Below are 26,036 nucleotides of genomic sequence, written 5' to 3'. Positions count from 1 at the left end.
TTTGGGGTTTAAAATGCTAGTTTGTCTATGTGATATAGAGTGAGAGAAAAGAAGAGATGAAATCTAAATGTGTCAATTTTTTGGGGTTTCAGGTCTGGATAAATTGAATCTGTCAAACAGCACGACGGATGCAGAGTCAGGGAAACATGCTGTCAACGGGCATCAGAAAACTCTGTGAGAGAAAAATCATCAGGACATTCGCACACAAACACGTGAATGTGTATACAGTTGTCTTTTTCATTTTAGTAGTATAGTAATATACAGTCAGAGAGCATCAAAGGCTAAAAAAATAGAAAAGGGATAATAATTAGGAATAGATGTTAATGTGAGATGCTTCTAGTGTCAGTTGAAGTGTTTAGACTCCGTGTCACCTGACGTGTAGAATATGTCCATCACCTCATCTGAGCAGTCAATGCCACTGAAACTCACTGCAGAATGCTTCCATCTGAAACAAGTCTGAGATTCACAGTGATTTAATTTTGTTGTTCAGTTTGTAAATGCTTTCTTTTCAAGTGAGAAAATGTATTCTTTTTGATGACCTGCACATCTAAAAGGCCTCTTGACAGAATCCTTCAATGGAGGATTATTATTATTATCTATACTTTCTCTTTGATTAGTTGAAATATTAAGCTGTTTGCCAAGCTGATTGAATTTCACGTGCATAGGGCATATCATTTTCCTCTTAAATTATTGTAGATTTTGTGCCCTTGTTGATCAGTAATTTGTAAAGTTAAATGGAATTTCTAAACAAGAGCAGCACACGTAAAATATAAACGTTTTTTTTTTTTTATATTGACACAAGAGACACCATTACATGTAATCTTAGGGCTAATATTAGAAACTGTATCCCTTAAGAATTGCAGAGCTTTGAAATTTGCACTGGGAAAGAAATTGCTGCAGTGAGTGTAACTTAACATTTATATAGTTTCAAATGTTTTAACACCAAATTGACCGACTCTAATTAAAATGACACTCATTACAAAGTCAGTTCATGATAATATACAAGCAAAATGTGATGGCCCAATATTCTGACAAATATACTGAACGTTTGATTGTCAGAATTGTCCATATCTGTCATATTTCTTGCTTAGATTTTGTATGTTTTGTAATCTGAAAGCTTGCTATTCTGTGTCTGCCATTGGATATGTTTACACTCAATTATGCATACATGATCAATTATTATTTATAAGATGATCAATTTTAAATGAGGAAGCGTTATGATTTTAGTTTCCTCATGCTGTACTGTGACAATTCAGGTTTGTTGGATGCGACAGAATTAAGTAATGGGAATCGACAAGGAAACTCCCCAATCATGTGCCTTACTCAAAATGTTGGCATATTCTGGGTAGTATTGGAATGTTACTACCAGCCTACCTGCCAAATTTCTATTTGCACTGCAACTGCTCGTTTCCATCGGTAGGCAAAGTTCAGAGTTGGACATTATGGGTTCGAGTCACTACCAACAACCAGCTGATTGTGTTTACTTGAATTGGTTGCGGCAGATTGTGTTTAGGAATGTTGCGACCTGCCAGTCACTCACCTCAATGAATTAACACATTTAATGGATTGTAGTGTACCATAGTCTAGAATTAGGGAAGCAACAAAAATGAAATGCTCTCTGTTGTCACAGTAGTAAAAATGCACCAAATATTTGGGAGAAGGTGAGGCACAATCTTGGGATTAAGCTTCCTGTTCCTGTTCTTAAATCTGCTGCTACTTCCTCCACATTTGATACTATGCTATGCTACATGTACTACACAAAATGATTGGGGCTTTTTCCCTTGATGGGGGAGCATATAACCAGTAACATACATCCTTTGTACTTGGTTATCGCTTCAGAGCTTGTTTGTCTTGTTTCAGCATCACTAGCAAAACGGCCTTCAAACATCCAGTCTGTACTTCCTGAAGCTGCTTTGCTTTTTGCAAATGGCAGATTATTATATCCATAAACATAAATGTTTTTCCACTCGCTCTCCTGCTGGATTTTAGGCTAACTTAGCCCGTTTGGTCTAGTGAATTACTGGCGTAGTACAGTTTAGAGGTTACGCTCTTATATTATGTAGGATCTTGTATATAAAGGCAGTGAAAACAGGACTGCAGAGCCACATCACGCCTAATAATAAACTTATTGTGTGGTGAAATGAATGTGAAGTTCGGGCTGAGGCAGTTGTCATTACACATGTAAAAAGCAGCACAACTTTTTGAAGGGTCTCCTTTGTAGCTATGAAATAGTGTCATAGAATTTTTTTGTTTTTTTTACGTTATTTTAATTTTATTTAAATGTTACTGATCACACATTTATTGTACAATATGTTCAGTATAGTTTCAGTTTCCAAACATTCCCATTCTGACGACAGAAGCAACAGGCCATTGATGACAAAACCATTGTTTTGGCCATTCCTGTCATTTCTCTCACAAGGCTTGATGTAAAGCTACTTAGACATCCAGTGGTAAGCCTCGCATTAATGTAAATGATGTATTTACATGTATATACAGTATATTTCCTCTTTTTATTTTTGTAGAATGTAGATATGAAACGGGCTCTCGAGCCTCATTCATACTATGTTTTTGTGGAAAAGGCCAGACAACTAGTCACTCAGCATTTGTTTATTGTAATAAAAAAAAGAAAAGAAAAAAAAACAAACAAACAAAAAAAAATCACCTCTGATGCCTTAAACAGGCTTTTTTTCGTTTTTGTCTCCTGTTGTCTGGTATTGAGGAGACGTGGCGTGCATGCGTGAGTTGTGCAAATGAGTGAAAGAGTGAGACAGATTGCTAGCGTGTGTACCTTTTTATTGACTAATTCACTGTGAATCCCTCTTGTGATTGTCAATAATATAGCATACCAAAACGACAGGGTGGGTCTTTTAACGCAAACTGGCCAAAGGCAAAAGAACCTGTCAGGGCACTGATATGGAATATTAATGTTTGGGCAGAAAACATTTTAAGAAATAGATTGGATTTTGTGTCTGCAAAGTTGAAGGATTCACATGAGGGACACTGAATTCAAAGCCTGTGAAAAGGTCATTTAAAATTGACACCTCAGTGGGTTCTGTGGTTCAATATGATGCATTATTTTGGTATTTTTATTGTCATGGATTTAACAAAGTTACTTGTAAAATACCTTTTCTTCTTGTTGATTTGCACAAAGAATATTTTGTAAGAAAATATCTGGGGAAGTGTATTATGTCAATAATTGTGTCATTTGAAGTAAGCTTTTTTTTAATGTGTTTTTTTTTTTTTTTTTCCTCTTGTGTATGTCTCTGTGTATGTGTATTTGTATCAAACTTTAAAGTCAAGTTTGTCTGCACAAAGTTTGTAATGCCAGAACATCTTGTGTCATTAGTAACTATCAATACTGTCTGTGGACAAAATGCAAAATTCTACTCTTTGGTTTTAATTTAATTGGCTTTTTGAGGGATGTTGCTGTGTCGGGCTTCACACCTGGTCCTACTTTATGCAGCACAAGGACTGATGTGTCAGTTGGTGTTGGGTTTCTCAAAATAGAGGCATTTGCAGTGATGTACTAGAATTAACTGTGAAAGAAAAAGAAGCCTATTCATTCCATATTCTGTTTTTCTGCTTTAGTTGTTCATCTCTTTCCAATCTTCCTCCCATCGTCTGTACAACATTGCTCTTACAAAAGCTACAAAACTATACTAATTCAAGGATGCTGTGGTATTTTCAGTTCATCAGTCTGTTAAACTCTGACAGACAGCGTTTCACTAGACAGTGGTCTCATTTGAATTCTCATCTTTAACACTAAGGGAAAGATTAATTCAGTTTTTTTTTGCCTGTTGCTTCTTTTACATGTGTGAATGTATTTTGAGAATGTTTTTTCTCCCATTAGTGTTTAATTGCATATGTTCGTGAAGCAAAATGTTTAGTTTACTTTGTATTTCAATTCAGTTTACAATAAAGTTTGTGGCTTTTGACAGTTTTTTGGGGACCGTATCATGATGTCAAACCAGAAATTCAGACTTTAAGTGTGTTGTGGAGGAAGTTTAATTTGTTACATTAAGTAAATACACTAGAACATCAGGAGGACAATGTAATAATTATAGTGAGCTTCAATTAGAAACGAGCATTTTAGCGTAGTGTGACCGGCAGAGAGGACATTTGGGTTTCGCCTCCTGGCAGAAAATCTCAAAGGCCTGCAGACAGGGTTCGTGGAAGATATGGGAACAGGATAATAATAGGATATTTCTGTCTTTCTTCGATGAGCCATTGTGTGAGCTTAAGCAGTTCAGGCAAATGGCGCAGTCCTGAACACCTCGCTGGACAGCCTAGTGGAACCAAGAAAAAAATCATTTGTAGAGTCAATTTTTAGGTTTTTGTGTAATTCAAAAAAGTATTTCTGTACCAGGAAAGAGCTCCCCAGTGGAAAACATTATCAGTGAGTAATCAGACTAAGTATGTGAGAACAAACAGTAATGCTGCCTGCTAATGATTTAAGTGAGAATTACACTGATAATCCTTAAAATGCATAGTGTATATACCCATCCAGTTGCTTTCAATAAGGTGCTAAAATGTCAACGACATAGTATATATCATACAGTATCCATTTGCAAATTTAACCAATGGTCTAATAGGATAAAACATTAATTGTGCACTACCCATAAAATGGTGTCAGGGACCATTCTTGACGTTTAAGAGACTATAACCATTCAAAATGCACAATGATTTATGCTGGTAAGGCGCCACTATGACACTGACACCAGCCATTAGTAGGTGCAACTGATTGTAAATAGCAACTGAAAGTTATTCAGATACAAAGATGATCAAAATTGCTGACATGCATCTGTTGATCACGTCTTTTGATCTGTATCCATTTAAATGAAACTTAGTGTACCATGCTTGGTGCCAAGTTGTTCTTGATGTCCCCTGGTTTACTGTGGGACAAATATCTTTGTATGGTGGTGCTCAGAATTGTTGGCACCCTTGGTAAATATGATCAAAGATGACTGTAAAAATAAATCTGCATTGTTTATCCTTTTGATCTTTAATTCATAAAATGAGCAAAAATCCAACCTTTCATTGAAGTAAAACAATTGAATGTGGGGGAAACTCACATTATGAAATAAATGTTTTTCTTCAATACATGTTGGCACCCCTAGAAATTCTTATGAGTAAAATATCTCTGAAGTATATTCCCATTCATATTTACATTTTTTTAGCAGACCAGGGTGAATAGGAGCATGAAATTGTCCAGACATGACTTCCTGTTCCACAGGAGTACAAATATGTGTAAATACAAAGGTCAAATTCCCTTAATCATTCATCACAATGAGTAAAGAATAGAATATAGTTCTGATGTGCAGCAAAAGATTGTTGAGCTTCACAAAATAGAAAGTGGCTGTAAGAAAATAGCTAAAGCATTGAAAATCCCCATTTCCACTATCAGGGCAATAATTAAGAAGTTCCAATTAACTAAAGATGTTACAAATCTGCCTGGAAGAGGACATGTGTCTAAATCGTTCTAATGCATGGTGAGGAGGAAAGTTTGAGTGGCCAAAGACTCTCCAAGGATCACAGTTGGAGAATTGCAGAGATTAGTTAAGTCTTGAGTCTCAGAAAGCGTAAAAAAAAAAAATTGAAAACAGCACCTACATTCCCACAAGTTGTTCGTGAGGTTTTCAAGAAAAATCCTCTGCTCTCATCCAGAAACAATCTCCAGTATATTCAATTGTCAGACAAGACTGGAACTTCAAACGGGACAAGCTTCTATGGTCAGATGAAACTAAAAGAAGAGCTTTTTGGCAGCAAACCCACCAGATGGATACACCACACATGGATAAAAAGTACCCCATGCCCACGGTTAAATATACTGCTGGATCATTAATGTTGTGGGCCTATTTTTCTGCTGGAAGTCCTGGACATCTTGTTCAGATATATGGTATCATGGATTCTACCAAATATCAACAGATAAAAAATCAAAACCTGACCAATTTTGCTAGAAATCCAATAATGGGCTGTGGTTGGATCTTCCATCAGGACAATGATCCAAAACAAACATCAAAACCAACACAAAAATGTGTCACTGAGCACAAAATGAAGCTTCTGCCCTGGCCATCCCAGTCCCCTGACCTGAACCCTAAAGAAAATGAGTGGAGTGAACTGAAGAGAAGAAGCACCAACATGGAGCTGGGAATCTGAAGGATCTGGAGAGATTCTGCATGAAGGAATGGTCTCTGATCTCTTGTCGGGTGTTCTCCAAACTCATCAGGCATTATAGAAGAAGACTCTTATCTTGGCTGTTATCTTGGCAAAAGGAGGTTGCAAAAACTATTGAATAAAAGGGTGCCAATAATTGTAGCCAACGTGTTTTGGATATAAACATTTATTTCATAATGTGACTTTCCCCCCACTTTCAATTCTTTTTCTTCAATGAAAGGTTAGATTTTTGCTAATTTTATGAATTAAAGATCAAAAGGATAAACAATGCAGATTTATTTTTACAGTCATCTTTGATCATATTTACCAAGGGTGCCAATAATTCTGAGCACCACTGTACACTACCGTTCAAAAGTTTGGAATAATTAAGGTTTTTTTTTTTTTTTTTTAAAGTCTCTTATGCTTGCCAAAGCTGATTACAAATATGGCAAGAGTTGTAATATAAAATATTTATATAATTTAAAATAACGGTTTTCTATTTTAATATATTTTAAAATATAATTCTATGATGACATCTCTATCTTTCAACATCATTACTTCAATAACCAGTGTCATGATCATTCAGAAATCATTCTAATATGCTGATTTGCTGCTAAATTATTGATTACTATTGGTAATCAATTATTAATAATGGTTTAGTAAAAGTTTATAGAAATCTTTTATAACTTTATATATATCTTTACTGTCACTTTTGTTCACTTTAATGTGTCCTTACTGAATTAAAAGTTTACACAAAAATTAAGCAGCACAACTGTTTTCAACATTGATTATAAAAAGAAATAATAATAAGAAATGTTTCTTGAACAGCAAATCATCAGCATATCAGAATGATTCCTGCTGGATCATGTGACACTGGTGTAATGATGCTGAAAATTCAGATTTACCATCACAGGAATAAATTTTTTATAATTTATCCAAATAGAAAAAAGTTATTTAAAATTGTATTACTGTTTTCACTGTATTTTTGAAATGCAGCCTTGGTGAGCATAAGAGACTCCTTTTAATAGCATTAAAAAAAAAACTTAATTATTCTGTCTTTTGACCAGTAGTGTACTGTTAATTTGTATTTAATCATCAAAATAAATTCTCTGTTACTCCCTTGAATTAATTTTATTAATGAACATTTGCTGATGTTTCATGTCGCAGTCATGAACAGGCACGCCTCGTTCCGTGAGAGTGTTTTCCTGTTACATTATCGGGAAAATGATTAGCAGATTTATGACCGCTGCGTGCAGCTCGTATCACAGTTGAAATTCAGTTGAGTCTAACAGAAGGTAGGTGTGCAGCCATAATCATTAACTGACTGTCAGCTTCCTTTATTCAGCGAAGGCCAATTGCTTCGCACAAGAACATTTCATAATTGTTCTTTGTGTTTGTCTGGGTGGGAATGGGTTAGTTCTGACTTGAACTCTGCTAACTCTAGGTTTGAGTCTATCTGCCCGACCTCTCATCCAGAAGATAAAAAATGAGTGTTTCCTTTTTTAGTGGATCACCGCCATTAGCTGCCTCAACACAATAACAATGAGGCCCACTGAAATGCCAAAGCTTTTCTTCAGCTCGCATGTAATGAAAGGCTAGGCGTGCATTATCCGCACAGCTTGTGTTTTTTAGTAAACACAGTGGATTATTTCCACTCATTCATTAGCAAGGTAAACAATCATCTCATGGAGGGTTTGATACTGTTGAATTGGAACATCTGTGCTGCTAGTGCGGCTCGAGCGCTCTGGGACAGGTGGCGGCATGTCGGGCTAAGGGCAGGACCGAGGAGCGACTGCAGAGAGGGATTAGAGGCATTGATGAGCTGCTCTTTTATAAAGGTGCACTGGTATTTCAGTCTCCGTCTGCATGTGTAGGTGAGGGAGCAGCGGCATTATCGCAAACCTTCTCTTGAGCTTCCAGCCAGTCCTTATCCTCCATTTCAGAAACACTTGTGTACTTGACGTCAAAGCGGCGCAGGATGTCGTGGCTCATGGCCACAGAGCGATCGATATCGTTCAGGAACGCTTCCACGTCTGTGCTGCATGACTGCACCAATCTGTCGTTCATCTCCTGAAACTGATTAAGAAAATAAAAGACATGAAAATGGGTTTCGGACAGACTTGACAAGGCAAACTGATGTTCCGTCGTAACGTGAATCAATTCTGAATCTTACACTGACAGTGAAAAGATGTTAACAGCCAGATCAATAGCAATATAAATGGATGTATAAAGGAACATTTTTGGACAATCCCAGAAATTGACCTGCAAGATTAAGCATGCACAGGTATACACACACACACACATCCTGTGGCGGCTATTGCACCGAATGACATCAGTGGTTTCTTTATAGCTGTATTTGATCAGTAATTAAACAGACGTTAAGCGTTCCACAGAGTTCAAACGTAGACCTTCCTAAAGAAGGACAAACAACACTTGGCAATGTGAACTCTGCCTCCTCACATTCAAGCAAAAGAGAGGGCAGGTACAATCTATCTTAATGTCACCAATTTAACTTTCTAATATGTTGACTTAGTGAGGTACCTGAGGGGAAAAAGAGCGACGAGTTGATTGAAAACCTATCTAAAAGCAAAGTGATAAGCATACTACATTCTTTCTCTCTTTTGTTCCATATTGTTTAGCTGGTTAACTGCTTCCCGGTGTGCCAAAGGTCCAGAGAAACACAGACAAACACTAGAAATACACTATTAACTCATTCACAAGTTACATGCCAAATAATCCACATAATATTTTGCATATATTTTAAATCGTGGCACTAGCAACACCAAGATTATGGGTCTGATTTCTAGGCAACACAAAAAAAATGATCAAATGTATACCTTGAAAACACTAAGTTGATTTAATAATAATAATAATAAAAAACTTTAATTGTATAGCACCTGCCAGACAGGAAGTGCAGTGCTTTTTCAATATTACAAAAAATACAATAAGCATTAAGTACTCCACATTTAAAATAAGTAAAAATACCATAATTAATATGATATAAGATAAAAGATGATACCCACTTCATAATGATAATAAAAGATAAAATAAGTATACATAAAATGCATACTGTAAAAATTAAATTGAAAATCAAGTACAAATGAAAGACCATAATGCTCAAAAAATAATTTGCTAGCTAAAAGCTAAAGTATAAAACATATGTTTTAGCTTTCTTTTAAAAACATTTAGCAAGCTTTGGATAAACTGTTTGCTAAATGAATAGTTACGTAAATGTAGATCATTTTCCCTTCTGACTGCCACTACAAACTGACTCGCTTTCTAAGAGAGCATTTGGATATTAGTTGTTCAGCAATCACAGCTGAACACTACTGAGTCCCTAGTAGCAGACAAATGTAAAAAAAAAGAGTAAATATTCATTATTCATTTGACAACCCACAAACCTACAATACTGTCAAAGGGGTCAATGCATATATCTGTATGCTTTTAAATAAGAACACTCTGTTCTTCAAAGCAATTTCAGAATATGGCTTGTATTGCTTGGAGTCTGTAATACTGCTGTCAGTTCCAGAACCGTAACCAAGACTTGACAGTTGCTGCCTCACTAGATGGCAACCTTTGCTTTCCCTGGGCTAATGCATGGGGACATCTGTGTGGGATAATGAGGGGGCTGCAGGAACAGACATCTGTGTCAGTGAAGTCCCTGACCAACAGCTTCTAACCACTTTCACCTGCTATCAGTATCCTGCACTCTGAAGGGTCAAAGGGTGCACGAAACTGCCATGGAAAATAACACAAAAAGGCTTAAAAGAAAGAAAGAAAGAAAACAGTTTGAGCCTTAATTTCTAATCTCACAAATCTTGTACAAAATTATTTTGCAAGAATTATCAATAACAAATTACAAAGTTACCAGACGGACAAGAAAAGTGGGATAAAAATATATGTGACGATATAATAATCGAAGGCCCTGTTTATTAAGATGCGTTTTGGTCTATCCGATCACAAGCAGGCGTGGGAGACACATTCCTGTTTACACCTGGCATTTTAATCTGTCTCTTTTGTCCACTTCTGTCCTGATTTTGTCGAGGGGAGGGTCTATGGGTGGGTAAATGTATGAGCTTTTTCAGATCTTTTTATCCAATGGACGAAATAAGCTTGAGCAATTTACATATGAACATGACCGGAGACGACAGAAAAACACACAGAGAGGAGCGTTTTCAAATACCTCTGGAAGTGGTTGAAAGTGGACAAACTCAAAATGATTTAGACCCCATTTACACCTGTATTTAGCGTCATCCACCTGTGATCCAATTGACCAAGATGCATCTTAATATTAGGTATAAACAGGACCAATTTGATAAACTTAAAATGCTATTGTATAGAACAGAATGAAGTGTCAATCAGCACTAAAACTGTCATAATGTCTCAATTAATGTTACCTTTTTTTCAAAGAATCTTCGTCTTAATTGTTGGTCTTTTGGAGGCACGTGTTTCCTTATGTTGCTGTACCATTTGCGAACAAGGTAGCCACGCCAGAAAGCCTGTATTCTGAGATTTTAAAAAAAGGATAAAAACAAAACACAAGAAAACAGTTACAGGTTCATTTAAGAGACCTGGGAGCTATTTAGATGGATGTAGATTGTCCACCCTCATGAACTTCTACATCTTTACCTGAGAGCACACTTTTCTCGATAGAGCCGAGCACCATCATAGATCACCCTTGTCTCATACTGCTCCTTCCTACACATTGGGCAGCTCTTCCTGCCTGAGAACTTCTCAAAAGACTTCAGACACACCTGAAATTTGTGGCACAAATGGACTAAATCACTAACTCAGAGGGATTTCTATAAGGAGTTATTAAAGCCTCCATGCCAATTTATGATGTTGGAAGGATCTGTGGTGACTTACTTTGTGAAATACATGGGAACAGGAGAGTAGGACCTATACAAACATCAGAAGAAAAATCATTAAACATGCAGTCCTGACTATTTTAGGGAGCGACTCTAAAATGAAAACAAATTAATTATATTGCAATTTAATGACTTGTTTGCACTAAAAATATTGTTTATTTTTTAAGCATTTGTTTTTACTCAAATTACAGATATAAGATATCCAAAACACAAATTAAAAACTTCTTTTATAATATATAGTACAAAGTTTATAATGGCTATTATTGTTCAATAAATAATATTTTATATTATAATGTTGCGTACTTGCTACATTATAGGGGGGGGGGGGTGAGTTAGACCATTCAATAAAAAACACTGATTCATTCTGGAATGAAGCAAGGTTGTAAACCAGGAATTTATTTTAACTTTGAACAACAACTTATAAGGCGCAACAGACAAGCAAAGCTGCTCCGGGATGAAGCTGAATCTGACGCTTTATATCAATCCACTGACCAGGGCAGAGTTTCCCAAAAGCATCGTAAGCTTAAGTTGATCGTAGCTCCATTGAAACCAATGGAGCTACGATCAACTTAGGCTTACGATGCTTTTGGGAAATGCTACCCAGAGCTGTCCCTGTAATGGGAAATCCCCTTAACCATTGAAATAATACTATGACAAAGATATCGCTTTTCTCGTTCAAACTGATTTTTTTTCTCCATGAATATATGATTGACCTGAAGTATGAAAACTGTATCATATACTTGGAAATATATGAGCAATATCATGCTCATAGCCATGCAAAATGGCAGTATCTATAGGCTATCAGTTAGGCTGCAGCAATTTTGCGTGAAAAGATTGTATTTATGTTTTTCGAAAAAATTTAACACTACGTTCATATATATTGTCTTTCAAAAATTCAAGCACTTTTCAAGTACCTCTTTATAAATATGGTTGTTTTCAAGGGTTTTCCAGGACTTAAAAAAAAAAATCAAATTCAAGTTCGAACCCAGACAAATATAATAGTTCAGAATATTTTATATAATATTAATATTTCTCGAATCAACTTGCATTATGTGATTAAGAATATTTTAGACTTTCAAAACTCTTGTTGGTGCATAACTTACAACATAAGCTGATCTACTTCTATCTCCTCTCACCATATTGTATTTGCAACTTATTAGTTAGGGATCGGACAATAAATCGATTCTCGATACAATGATCTCGTATCGATTCTGATATTTTCTGAATGTATCGTGATTCTCTCTCGAATCGATTCTGAGCTTAGGTTTTAACAGCAGATAGTGCTCTAGGCTAGTTTTTAACCTCACTTTCAAATGCTCACGAAGAAGGGTGCTGAGAGTGCTCGTGTTCGGCTGAGTCATGTAAGTGGTTAAATACACTTGCACCTGTCCCACTGCAAAAACCCTTGTAATTCGCTTCAACCTTTGCAAACTTTACGAATGATTATTTTAGGTTTAAATGGTGTGTGTAAGGAATTGGAAGCAAGCAGAGTACCGCTGTTTCTAAAGCACGTAGTGCCATCTGCTGTTAAAAACTAAGCTCAGAATCGATTCGAGAGAGAATTGCGATACATTCAGAAAATATCAGAATCAATCCAGAATCGTATCGCGAATCAAGAACTGATTTATTGTCCCAGCCCTATTATTAGGGATTGCTCCTGTCTGCCTCGCTGCTCAGAGTGGTTTGCGTCTGTAACTCCATATAGCTTTGTTTTGAATCTCTTACTTTTATTAATTGTTGCTTATATTATTATTACCTTACATATAATATTGCCTACCACATTAATCTGACACCGCTAGCTTGTAATCTTTGAATCTAAATCGCTGTTACAACACTTTTGCATCTCGCTAGCTTGTTAACTTGTCATCAGTCTCTCGCGCGCTCCTTTTTCAACGCGTTCATCAAACAGCTGTGGTAACTCGGATCAGTCTACAAATACGGTGAGTCATGTCATCCTCTCCCAGCATTGTCTAATGTTCCATTTGCAAGATGTTCAGCATAGCTCTCTCTGTTAGCAACAAGGGATTTTCATGTCATAAATGTAGGGAAATAGTCAGGCTGACAGAGAGAATCTCAGAATTAGAGACACGCATCCAAACTTTAATCGCGGATAGTAAGAATGCAAGGGCTTCAGATACTGTTTTGGATGCGACTAGCTTATTGAACTCTGTACATTGTTCGGTTCCGGCTGTAGAGCCCGCACAGCAGGGCACTTGGGTAATGGTGAGGCGGCCTAGCCGCGGAAAACACCACACTTCCGCTCCAATAAGAACATCAAACAGGTTCTCCCCACTCAGTGACGTACCCACTGAGAATCCTGTTGAAAGTGCCCTAGTTATTGGTGATTCTATTACACGGAATATGAAAATAGAGAAACCAGCCACCATAGTCACATGTTTGCCGGGAGCCAGAGCACCTGAAATCAAAGCAAATTTAAAAGTGCTGGCTAATGCTAATCGTAAATACTCTAAAATTATTATTCACGTCGGCACTAATGATGTTCGACTTCGCCAGTCGGAGATCACTAAAATTAACATTAAAGAGGTGTGTGAACTCGCAATTACAATGTCAGGAGAAGTAATTTGCTCTGGTCCCCTTCCTGTTCGTCGGCGTGATGAGATAGTTAGCAGATTATCATCACTCAATGGCTGGCTGTCTAAGTGGTGTCCGTAAAATAATATAGGTTTCATAGACAATTTGAAAAGTTTTTGGGGCAGACCTGACCTGTTGAAAAGAGATGGTATTCATCCCTCCTGGGATGGTGCTGCTCTTCTCTCTAGTAATATGGAACATAGTCTTAGAGCTGAAACATGACAAACTGGGGCCCAAGTCAGGAAGCAGACAGACTGGCTAAACTGACCATCTGCTAGCTGCCTCACGTTACAGAAGTCAGTTAATTCCCAACACACAGAAACTCTTACATCTAGATATTATCACATAGAGACTGTTTCTGTACCCCGAATTAGTAAAAAAAAAACTTCCAAACCCATTTAATGGTAAAAATTTAATTGATGTTCAACAAATAAAAAATAGAGATAATAATGATAAACAAATGATAAAGCTTGAGTTGTTAAATATTAGATTATATCCCTTTCTTCAAAATCACTCATTGTAAATGATATTATCACAGACAATAATCTAGATGTGCTGTGTTTGACAGAAACTTGGCTAAAACTGGACGATTACATTACTTTAAATGAGTCTAGCCCTCAAGGTTATGATTATCAACACAATCCTCGTCAGAAAGGCAAAGGGGGAGGTGTTACAGTATTAGTCAAAAGTCTTTCAAATATAATTCCTTCGAAGTGATGGTACTTTATGTAACATTATGCAAGTTGACATTTGTGCTGGCTACTGTATACAGGCCACCAGGACACCATACAGACTTTATTAAAGAATTTGCTGATTTTCTATCGGAGTTAGTACTAGCTGCAGATAAAGTCCTTGTTGTTGGTGATTTTAATATCCATGTAGATAATAAAAAAGACTCATTGGGTTTGGCATTTGCAGACATGCTAAACTCTACTGGTGTTAGACAACACGTGTCGTAATCATACTTTAGATCTAATATTGTCACATGGAATTGATATTGATGCTGTTGAAATTCTGCAGCAGAGTGACGACATCTCAGATCATTATCTAGTCTTGTGTATACTACAATTAGTCAAGGTGGCTAAACTGCCTCCCTGCCATAAATATGGTAGAACCATAACTTCTACCACTAAAGATCGCTTTATAAATAATCTTCCTGATCAGTTTCATCGCCTTAACATACCAGACAGCTTAGAAGACCTCAATGTTGCAACAGAAACTACTGCCTCTGTCTTTTCCAGCACATTAGACTCAGTTGCTCCTTTGCATTTAAAAAAGATTAAGGAAATGAATCCAACGCCATGGTACAATGAGCACACTCGGGCCCTAAAGGTAGCAGCCAGAAAAATGGAGCGCAGCTGGAAGAAAACAAAACTAGAAGTATTTCGCATTTCGTGGAGAGAGAGAATGATTGAGTACAAAAAGGCCTTAAAAACTGCCAGATCTGCCTATTTTTCAAAACTCTTAGAAGAAAATAAACACAACCCTAGGTATTTATTGATACAGTGGCTATATTAACAAGAAATAAAGCTTAAACTTCTGATGTTTCCAAAGAGCACAGCAGTAATGACTTTATGAACTTCTTTACTTGCAAGATTGATAATATTAGAGAAATAATTATAACCATGCAACTGTCTACTACAGTATCATGTCAGACAGTGCATTGTATTGTCCCTGAGGAAAAATTTAATTCATTCGCTGCTTTAGGAGAGGAAGAATTGTCTAAACTTGTTAAATCATCAAAATCAACAACATGTATGTTAGACCCTATACCGACTAAGCTATTGAAAGAGATGCTTCCAGAGGTCATAGATCCTCTTCTTAATATCGTTAATTCATCTTTATCACTAGTATACGTACCAAAAACTTTTAAGCTGGCTTTTATGCTATTATTAAACCTCTTATTAAAAAAACACTACTTGATCCTAGAGAATTAGTCAATTACAGGCTGATCTCAAATCTCACTTTTCTGTCAAAAATACTAGAAAAGGCAGTATCAACACAACTATGTTCCTTTTTAGAAAGAAATAGTATCTGTGAGGATTTCCAGTCAGGATTTAGACCGTACCATAGTACTGAGACTGCTCTCATTAGAGTTACTAATGATTTGCTCTTATCATCAGATCGTGGTTGTATCTCTCTATTAGTGTTACTGGATCTTAGTGCTGCATTTGACACTATCGATCACAATATTCTTTTAAATAGACTCAAAAATTATGTTGGCATTAGTGGAACTGTTCAAATCATACTTATCTGACCGTTATCAGTTTGTAGTAGTAAACGAAGAGATGTCATATCGATCAAAAGTGCAATATGGAGTACCGCAAGGCTCATTACTAGGACCGTTGCTTTTCACTCTGTACATGCTACCCTTGGGAGATATCATTAGGAAGCATGGCGTTAGTTTTCACTGTTACGCTGATGATACTCTGCTATATATTTCTTTGCGCCCTGACGAAACTTACCAATTCACAAAATTTACGGAATGCATAGCTGATATAAAAAATTGGATGACCAGTAATTTCCTACAACTAAATTCAGAAAAAAGAGAGATTCTAATTTTTGGACCAAAAACTTCCTCACGTAATAACCTAGAATACTGTCTAACACTTGATGGCTGCTCTGTTAAGTCTTCGGCATCAGTTAGGAACCTGGGTGTGCTCTTTGACACCAATCTTTCAATTGAAGGCCATGTTACTAGCATCTGTAAAACCGCATTCTTCCATCTTAAAAATATATCTAAACTACGACATATGCTTCTCAATGAAAAATGCAGAACAGTTAGTTCATGCGTTCATGACCTCAAGGCTAGATTACTGTAACGCTTTACTGGGTGGTTGTTCTGCTCGCCTGATAAATAAACTACAGCTAGAGTTCTTACTAGAACTAGGAAGTATGACCATATTAGCCCAGTTCTGTCAACACTGCATTGGCTTCCTGTTAAACATCGTATAGATTTTAAAATCTTTATCTAAAATCTAATTACTTACAAAGCACTAAATGGTTTAGCTCCCCGGTACCTGAGCGAGCTCTTAAAGCATTATAGTCCTTCACGTCTATTGCGATCTCAGAATTCATGCCAGCTGATAATACCTAGAATATCAAAATCAACCGCAGGTGGTAGATCCTTCTCCTATCTGGCACCTAAACTCTTCCTAGCATTGTTCGGGAAGCAGACACACTCTGTCAGTTTAAATCTAGACTAAAAACGCATCTCTTTATCCTGGCATACACATAACACATCATCAATTTATATTTTCAAATCCGTTAAAGGATTATTAGGCTGCATTAGGTCAGCCGGAACCGGGAACACTTCCTATAATACCAGATGTACTCGTTACATCAGAAGAAGAATGGCATCTACACTAATAGCAGTCAACCGGATCTGGGCCGTATCCAGGTGAGGCCGAGGACCTGCGCCTTGACACGACCACAATGCACCCCTGAAGTATCTCAAGAGATTGAGTCAACTAGATCATCCATTGTGAAGCCCTCATCAACACGACAACCAGTGACACAGTTCCTCAACAACCGTCCATACCAGCGTGATGAATACGATCCTCAACTGGATGGAACTGAAATAAATAATTTGAATGTTGCGATCCTATCGGACTTATGATAGCAACCTGAATCGTAACAAAGCAGTGTTCGCCAGAGGAGAACTGGCCCCCCCGACTAAGCCTGCTTTCTCCCAAGGTTTTTTTCTACACCTATGCCACTTGTTTGCCACCTGATGTCACCTGTTGGAGTTTGGGTTCCTTGCCGCTGTCGCCTTTGGCTTGCTTAGTTGGGGACACTTGACATTTGACTTGACATTTGATAATCAACAGTGCTTTGATCTGCCTGCATTGACACTATTCCTTAAGAGCTGCTGTGCAGCCAAAATTATGTACCAGTTATCAATGTAAAGCTGCTTTGACACAATCTACATTGTAAAAAGCACTATATAAATAAAGGTGACTTGACTTGATTATTCTTCATCTCTACAACAAATGTGAGTTTATGCTAATGTTAATTGTTTTGAGGAATACATAATGCCTTATATTAATATATTTAATATTAAATTTAATATAATAATGTGCCAAGCAGGGCGGGGCCAAGAGCCATTGGAACGGAGCAAGGCTGGGCGCCACACTGGCCTAAAAGGATAAAAGGAGGAATGACGACAGCATGTCTAGATGATAAGACATTGGTAGGTGCTGTTCTTTTAGATTTTACAGCAGCGTTTTTTATGTTATTGACCATATTCTTGTTGCCAAACTGAAATGTTATGGTTTTTCACTTACAGCCCTTGACTAGATCAGAAGTTATTTTTCTAATAGAAACAGAGAGTGTTTTATAATGGATCTTTTTCTGAGGCCAAAAATACTTATTGTGGTGTCCCACAAGGAAGTTGTTTAGGTCCACTTTTATTTTCTGTTTTTATAAATGATTTACCATATGTTGTTGATAATGCTAATAGCTGTGGCCAGAAAATGTTCTGCGTTCCTTCCATCTTTGGTTTTAAAAGATGTGGTGCAATTGTTCGTTTTATCATATCTTGAGTACTGCACAATGATATGGTCAAGTGCATCTGAAACAACTAAAAAAAAACTTCAGACAGTTCAGAACAGAGCAGCTAGGTTAGTGCTTCATTATCCAATTCAGGCCAATGTTATTGATATGCATATAGAAAATTATAATGGCTGTTAGTGAGATAAATTACATTTTTGACTGCTGGTATATATATATATATATATATATATATATATATATATATATATATATATATATATATATATATATATATATATATATATATATATATATATATATTGTCTTATTATTGGTTTTGATATTTTACATAAGAGAAAAAAGAAAGAGAACAAAAACAACATATACAATTAGTAGAGACAGTAGAGTAATTATGGTCATAATAATAAAAAGTAAATAAATAAATAATAACAACTGCAGAAATTACGTAAAAAAGAGAAGAATCCAGTTTGCTGGTATATTTTTTATAAGGTAATCAAGTATCACGCATCCTGTTTGTTCTTTGAAAAGCTTGTATATGTGGGTTTTAGACATGATTATATAACACATCAAGTGAGTAAGGCTCAGCTTTTTTTTCGCTTGTCCACAAACAAATTTGATGAAAAAGCCTGGACTATTTATGTTGTTTTATTATGTTTATATAGGGCAGTCATCTGTGAGGGGCTGCTGCTTTCGTATTGTTGTTGTTTGTTTATTTTTTAATTAGTTACTTTGAACGTTCACCATTTCCCGCCTCCTTCTTCCCTGAACCTTTAACTTTGTTACAAATAAATACTATAAAATAATATTCTAATATATAATATGAAATATATATTAATATTAAATATTATTGCTTCCTTATTAAAATGTTCTACTTTTTGGTCACATCTTGGTGAAATGTGAAACTTTTATTAAACTCTGAAATCTAATTAACACACACATATAGACACATGCTCAAACTAATATTTACATGTGACTAAGGCAACTTTGTTGACTCTGTTGCTCTGAACATCTGGTCTTTTTTTCCCAGCATTCTTAGGGAGATTGGCATCTTAAAAGAGAATTGGGAAGCTGTAAATAGCTGGTTGACCTCTCACACTGACCTGACTGCTACTTCATTCACAAAACAGCTAGTTACAAGACATTATGGTAAATTTGAAGAGTTACAGGACCCTAAAAAGTGAGATTGTGTACATGTGTATATGTAGGAGAAAGTGGGGGCATCTACTGACCAACAGAACATACTGCAGGAACATCATACCTTGAATGAAGATAAAAAAGATGACATACAGTTGAGGAGATACAGCTGTATGACACAAATAATACAGCCAAAATTTATGTCCGATTTTCTTTTCTCTGTCATTTAATCTGGCCAACAACAAAAAGCGATAGTTGTTTAAATATGAGTTAGGTTCATAGATTCACCACGCGGTCATATTATAAATATTAAATTATCTTGTGTCCTCCACATAGTTTTTTAGGTTTTGTCTGGGACAGAGAAAGTCAATTACTATATTCAGCTGCAGATCTGATCTGCCACTTAATATCATATTGAGCAAAACACAACGGTAGATCTACAATATTAGCCTAATATCAGTTCACAAATAGGCTTATCACCATATTATTTTGGCAGTTTGTTGTGTTTTTCCAAATGAAATGGTGAAGAAAGCTCTGAAGTGACTGAAGTTCATGTAACATTAAGTGTCACATGTGTTTGAGTTTGTGTAGAAGACAAAACAACTGCATTCATTCACACAGAGACAAGCAGAAAATGTAGACTTATAAGCGACATGCTTTGGCTGTTGTCACGTTCATTTCTACTGTGAAAGCCTTGAAATCTCTGCTGTGTGTAAAACTTACGTAAAGGTTTGTGACATCAAACATACTGTCTCTCCTTCATCCTTAGGTTGCCAGTTATTCAATACAAGGATAATACACATTAGTCAAAGCATTCTCATTCCCCATTCTCGAGGGATGTGGGACGCAGATTTGGGTGGAATGCTCTTCTAGCTGGATGCGCTAGGTATGATGCATTCACGAGACTGACTACAAGAGACAGCTTTGAGAGCCAGTGTTTGAAGCCTCTGCCGTTACAGTTTCTGTCTGAACAGTAGTTCCGAGTGGTTAGGCTCTCTGCGAGCCTGACTATCTCGGGCTCTGGCAGTAGGGAATCGGTCATGACAGCCGCTGGCATGTAACTGTGTGATGGGGACTCCTTTGAGACTTATGTCACCCATTAAGACATCATCCCTTCAGCATTGCAGCGTGGGTATTCTGTTCCCCATAGCACCCTCTAGGGGACGCAGCACGAGTTCCCATTTGAAAGGGAACATCTCAGGTTACGCATGTAACCATGGTTCCCTGAGATAGGAAACGAGACGCTGCTTCCCTTTGCCATGCTTCAGGTATCCTTTGCCAAGGTCCATGTATCCTTCAGACAAGAAGTGGATGACGTATTTCACAGGTGCCTTTTTATACTCATGGTCGCACCTGTAGTGACAGCATCGGCTGTTGCAGGCCAAAGTGCATTGTCATGTTTTCATAGAAAATTTTGTTTGGATTCCCCCACTAATCACATAGGCTAAATGGCATATTTTTGGCTTCAATATGAGGCACTGTTAATTTTATACCTTCAATAGCTTTGGAACTTAAAAATCAAATGTAAATATATTTATTTTTTGTCATCTGGAAGTTGCATTCAAATCCCACTTGCCTTAAAGTCTATGGTGGCATGTGAATGGGCAAGACGCCTCTAAGGGCAGTTACCTGTGGTTGCAGACGAAACTCCTCCCTGCATATCACACAGGGCTGGGTTGAGTCTCCCTCCTGGATGGACCTGGTTTTGACCTCTGCCCACTCCTCTGCTGTTAGTCTTCTTGAGGGAGCTGCCACCAGACCCATCCTCTGGGCTGCATCATCATCAACAACTGCATATTAGCCACTGTGAGGTTTCAACAAAATTTCAGCATAAAGCACCATGATCGCAGCCTACCAAGAGTCAGAGGTGGAGGGGCATGATCCAGCACATATTCTCTCTCCTCTTGTCCTTGTGTCTGCTCAGGATATCTGACTCTCTGCCTTGTGTTGTGGTTTTTGTGCCTCCTTCTAACATGTGCAGCCCCACAACCAGCGGGACAAGAAGTGACTGATATGGAGAGGTTATGGGGAATGTTTTGAATAGGAACGCTTCGTGTGATATGGTCCTGTAGTGCTACTGCTGCTAGAGTCACTCTCCTGCTCTCTGCTTTATAGCCGAATCCCTACGGAACATGGAGCGGTCAAACTCAGTTAAGAAGACAGATAATAAATATCAGTCAATGTCATACATTTAAGAGCCCTTGAAAAATAATCAGTCACTGGCAAAAAAACAACAACAATAAATCCACAGTAATATAATGAATATTTGTGAATCATATCCTCCTGGGACCCAGAAATAGACTTTTGTCCTATGTAGTGGACATTATATTTTAGTGATTTTCTCTGACATCACAGTTTTAAGTCTGGATGTCCTGTAAAGAGCACATTCAGGGCTTTGCAGAGATACCAAATTTTAAAGGTTTCGCCATGACAACAACAACTTCTTGGTCTTTAAATATGACTGAAAATGAAAATTAGCACTCTTATGGAAATATGATAATATTTTGTAATTATCATTTCAATCGGATTCATTTTCAAATTGTTTGTTATAAATCAACATCTCAGGAAAATGTTAAGGGGTTTCAAATCAAAATATGACTTTCTGTTACGAAACATTGATTTCATACATGACCCCTGTAGAGGACACCAGGACTTAAATCATGTTTATCAGGCATTTTAGGAGATACAACAAGTGAATAGGGAAAGAAATTATATATCAATATTCCTATTAATTATTAGTTCAATCATGACAACTCACTAGGTTCAATAATCAGGAAGCATGGCATGTCTTTCCACTTTTATGCAGATGATAGCCAGATTTACGTGCCTCTTAAAAAGAACGACACTGTCGGACCGTTACTCGAGTGTCTTGCTGATATACAGGCCTGGATGTCTCTTAATTTTTTAAGTTTTAATGTAAAAAAGACAGAGGTGATGGTTTTTGGTGGCACCATTGGGACCCCTTCTGTTGATTTGGGGGCCTTGGCCCAGTACAACAAACAAACAATCACTAATCTAGGGGTTAAAATCGACGCTGACCTCAAGCTTGACAGTCAGATTAGGGCAGTCGTTAAATCAAGCTTTTTTCAATTGAGGCAGCTGGCCAAAGTAAAGCCATTTCTTTCGAGGCAGCACTTTGAGACAGCAATGCACGCCTTTGTCACCACTCGGCTGGATTACTGTAACTCACTGTATGTGGGGGTTAGTGGGTCTTCTGTTGCTCGTCTGCAGATAGTTCAAAACGCTGCAGCACGTCTGTTAACGGGAACACGCAAATACGAGCACATTTCCCCTATTTTAGCCTCACTACGCTGGCTGCCCATACATTTTAGGATCCATTTTAAAATTCTCTTATTTGTTTTTAAATCTCTAAATGGTCTTGCTCCACCCTATGTTTCTGAGCTGCTACACCCTTATAGACCCACCCGTTCTCTCAGGTCAGCTGATCAACTGCTCCTGAATGTGCCCAAAACAAAACGGAAGCTTAGAGGGGACCGTGCCTTAGCTGTAGCAGCTTCTAAACTGTGGAATGATCTGCCACTGCCCATTAGACAGGCCTCTTCATTGTCTTCTTTTAAGTCGCTTCTCAAAACCCACCTTTTCTCTTTGGCCTTTGACACCTGATTTTGACATTTGTTTCTTAATTTGTTTTTGTTTTTATGTGTTGTATGAGTTGAGTATGTTATGTTTTATATATTTTTCTGTACAGCACTTTGGTCAACTTCTGTTGTTTTAAAGTGCTTTATAAATAAAGTTTGATTGATTGATTGATTGATTGATGACAACTCTCGGAGTGGATTAAATTCAACCAGCATTTATTGGCATGGGGCATGAAGCACATGGCTTGATTTTGCCGTACGAGATCTGCTACGCTGCTGCTGCTGTTGCTGCTGAGCAAATACAAATTTGTTCAGCTTAGTCAAATAAAACAAAGAAAAGGCTGCTGCAAGAATGGTAGAACCCTGTAGCAGATCTCTACAGGTGGTGCTGGGGAGGAGGAGGGAAACCAGCGCTTCACATTGCGCAGATTGTCGATTGCAGGCTAGGGTACGATATATATGGTTGCGTGGATTTGGAATTACTTCTGATTGGCTGGTGCCGCAGCATAGAAAGAACCAATCAGCACTCAGTTAGAGTTTCATGACTTAACTTTGTATATATTATCATGAAAATGTTGCCAATTATTACTCCCATTATTACACTTCTTTTTTCATTGCATGTTGCTCCAAGAACACATTAATATGCAAATTACAAAACCGATGTATGGCCATTTTACCCACATATTGCATAAAGTAAAATGGTATATCAATTAATTCCACTATATCTTTCATAACATAGTTGAGAATCATCTTTATACAAAGTTTGATTAAAAACAATCCTGAAGCCTAAAAATTACTTTAAACAACTTAGTCCTGGTATCCACTACAGAATTTTTCAGAAATGTTATTTTTTTATTTGTTTCTTATGCTCAAAACAATATAATGACGTTAAAAAATACTAAATTCAAAAAAAAAAAAAAAAAATTCTGGCTCTCAGGAGGATATAGTAGACAGACTCCTTGTCAAAACATTCGGGATAACCATCAAAATAGAAACATGCTTCTTGTAGACCAGTAGTCTAAACTGGTGTACACTTTACGATTATTTATTTATTTTCTTACATTGACTTATAGAGCCTAACCCTGATGGCCATGAAGCATTACACACTTCTGAGACAACTTCTAATCCAATGCTTTCAATCCAGTTCAAACACTTTAAACTTAAACTGTGTGTTCAAGAGCAGCGCTGAAGTCTATGATATTGATATGGCGAGTCTGGGAATTTGAGACTCTGTCTTACAGCAAGTTTCTATTTTATGAGAAGATTGCATGTTGTTAAATTAAACGTTGCGTCATACATGAGTGATTTATGAGTACCACAGCAATAGCAGATTATGTTGATATGATGATGATGATAATGATTACATGATTAGATGAGCAGGACTAAATTCGTAAAGCAGAAAAGAAATTTAAGTCACCAGCCTCATAAAAGTCATTTTAAGTCACTATTATACAGTTTACTTTACAGCGTCAATTTATCTTACACCTGTGTCTCAGAGATATGAGCACAGAGATTAGCCTACAAAGAGTTTACGAGAATTTGCGAATGTGTCGTTGATATGGCGGACAATTGTTTACCATGGCAACTGATGCCTACTACAACCATAACTACAACTCACTGAATCAGAACAGTGACCATAACAGCTAGCAAGAGCTCGTCGACTAGCGAGAAAAATAAGACATCATTCTCTAAATTATGAGGCGCAAAATAAGCAGCGACGCATTCTGATAACCTTACAAGAGAGGATCCTCCAGAGTGAAGAAAGAAAAGCACCTCACCCGCGGCATTGCTGTCCACAGAAACACTGTTTACTTGGTCGCTATGCGACGACGTTCCATTCAGTGTGACGTTCCCACGAACTCATCTCATTTTCCTGATTGTCAATATACCTGATTACGAATGATGAACTGAATAGTTAAAATACTTTTAAAATTTAAAAAAGGGTTTAAAAAAATTACTGAAAAATTACTAAAACTACTGAGGTCAGAAAACAATAATGTTCATATTTCATAAGCACTCATTTTTAGCCTAATTATTTTTTGTTAAAAGCACAGGAGTAGTAAAACAGAAGAAAATGTATTCTTTTGTTAGCTTATCTTCAATTTAATCACACGTTCAAATCCCCCCCCCCCCCCCCCCCAAAAAAAAACAAATTCATAAAAAAAAAATAATAATAAAGTTCCACTCCTCATCTTAAAGGATTAGTTCACTTCAGAATTAAATTACTCACCCCCATGTCATCCAAGATGTTCATGTCTTTCTTCTGTCGAAAAGAAATTAAAGGGTAAGATCACCCAAAAAGACATTTCTATCATTAAGTATGACTACTCACCCTTGTGTCGTCCCAAACCCATAAGATCTTCTGAACACAAATTAAGATATTTTTGATGAAATCCAAGGTTTTTTTAATCCCCCGTAAAAAACAATGTAATTACCGTCATTCAAGGTCCAGAAATGTATTAAAGACACTGTTAAAATGTCTGATTTCACATTGTTGTTTTGGGTGATATAACCCTTTAAGGTTTTTGAGGAAAACAGGATTTTTCTCCATATAGTGGACTTCAGTGGTTACCAGCGGGTTGAAGGTCCAAATTGCATTTTCAGTGCAGCTTCAAAGGGCTCTACACGATCCCAGCCGAGGAATAAGGGTCTCTGCGATGTGCATTATGTAATCACATTGGAAAGGTGTGACGTAGGTGGAAGTACCGACCCAGCAGCAGGGTAGGGTAGGGGAAAAAACTCCATCTCATTTTCTCCTCCAACTTGAAAATCATCCGACTTCATTGTTTTACCTTTTTTTTGTTTTGTTTTGTAAAAGGCATTTGGCTCTTTGCATGTTCGCTTTGTAAACACTGGGTAGGTACTTCCACCTACATCACACGTGACTTTTCCAACATGGTTACGTAATGCATGAAGTTGTGGATGCACATTGCAGAGCTAGTGCAAGACGTGCATTTGTGATTAAAAAGTACATACTTTTTTTTTTTTTTTTTAAAGAAAATGACCGATTGTTTTGCTAGATAAGACTCTTATTCCTCGGCTGGGATCGTGTAGAGCGCTTTGAAGCTTCTCACCATATTACTCACCCTCATGCCGTTCCACACCCGTACAACCTTCGTTCATCTTCTGAACACAAATTAAGATATTTTTGTTGAAATCCGATGACTCAGTGAGG

At 37.1% G+C, this 26,036-nt stretch overlaps 2 protein-coding genes across 2 annotated transcripts in view; one reads left to right on the top strand and one right to left on the bottom strand.

Annotated features, from left to right (window-relative positions):
• The window catches only part of lmbr1 (limb development membrane protein 1), a 48,424-nt gene extending 44,484 nt beyond the window's left edge, over positions 1-3,940 (top strand). The window contains exon 17 of the mRNA XM_048184786.1: positions 93-3,940. Within this exon, the coding sequence (XP_048040743.1) occupies positions 93-178 (86 nt within the window). The 3' untranslated portion in view covers positions 179-3,940. The remainder of the gene's footprint in view (positions 1-92) is intronic.
• Positions 3,941-3,987: 47 nt separating this feature from the next.
• rnf32 (ring finger protein 32) lies at positions 3,988-24,744 on the bottom strand. Its single transcript, XM_048184787.1, has 8 exons — positions 24,640-24,744; positions 21,118-21,385; positions 20,892-21,034; positions 11,020-11,052; positions 10,783-10,907; positions 10,551-10,659; positions 8,056-8,229; positions 3,988-4,286 (listed from the first exon to the last, which is right to left on the bottom strand). The coding sequence occupies exons 1-8, from the start codon at positions 24,646-24,648 to the stop codon at positions 4,071-4,073; spliced, it is 1,077 nt and encodes a 358-aa protein (XP_048040744.1). The 5' UTR covers positions 24,649-24,744; the 3' UTR covers positions 3,988-4,070.
• Between the last annotated feature and the right edge of the window lie 1,292 nt (positions 24,745-26,036).

This window comes from Megalobrama amblycephala, linkage group LG3 (genome assembly GCF_018812025.1).
Source record: "Megalobrama amblycephala isolate DHTTF-2021 linkage group LG3, ASM1881202v1, whole genome shotgun sequence".
Taxonomy (NCBI): Eukaryota; Metazoa; Chordata; class Actinopteri; order Cypriniformes; family Xenocyprididae; genus Megalobrama; species Megalobrama amblycephala.
Note: the sequence above shows the minus strand (reverse complement) of the source record. Positions and strands in the feature narration are given on the sequence as shown.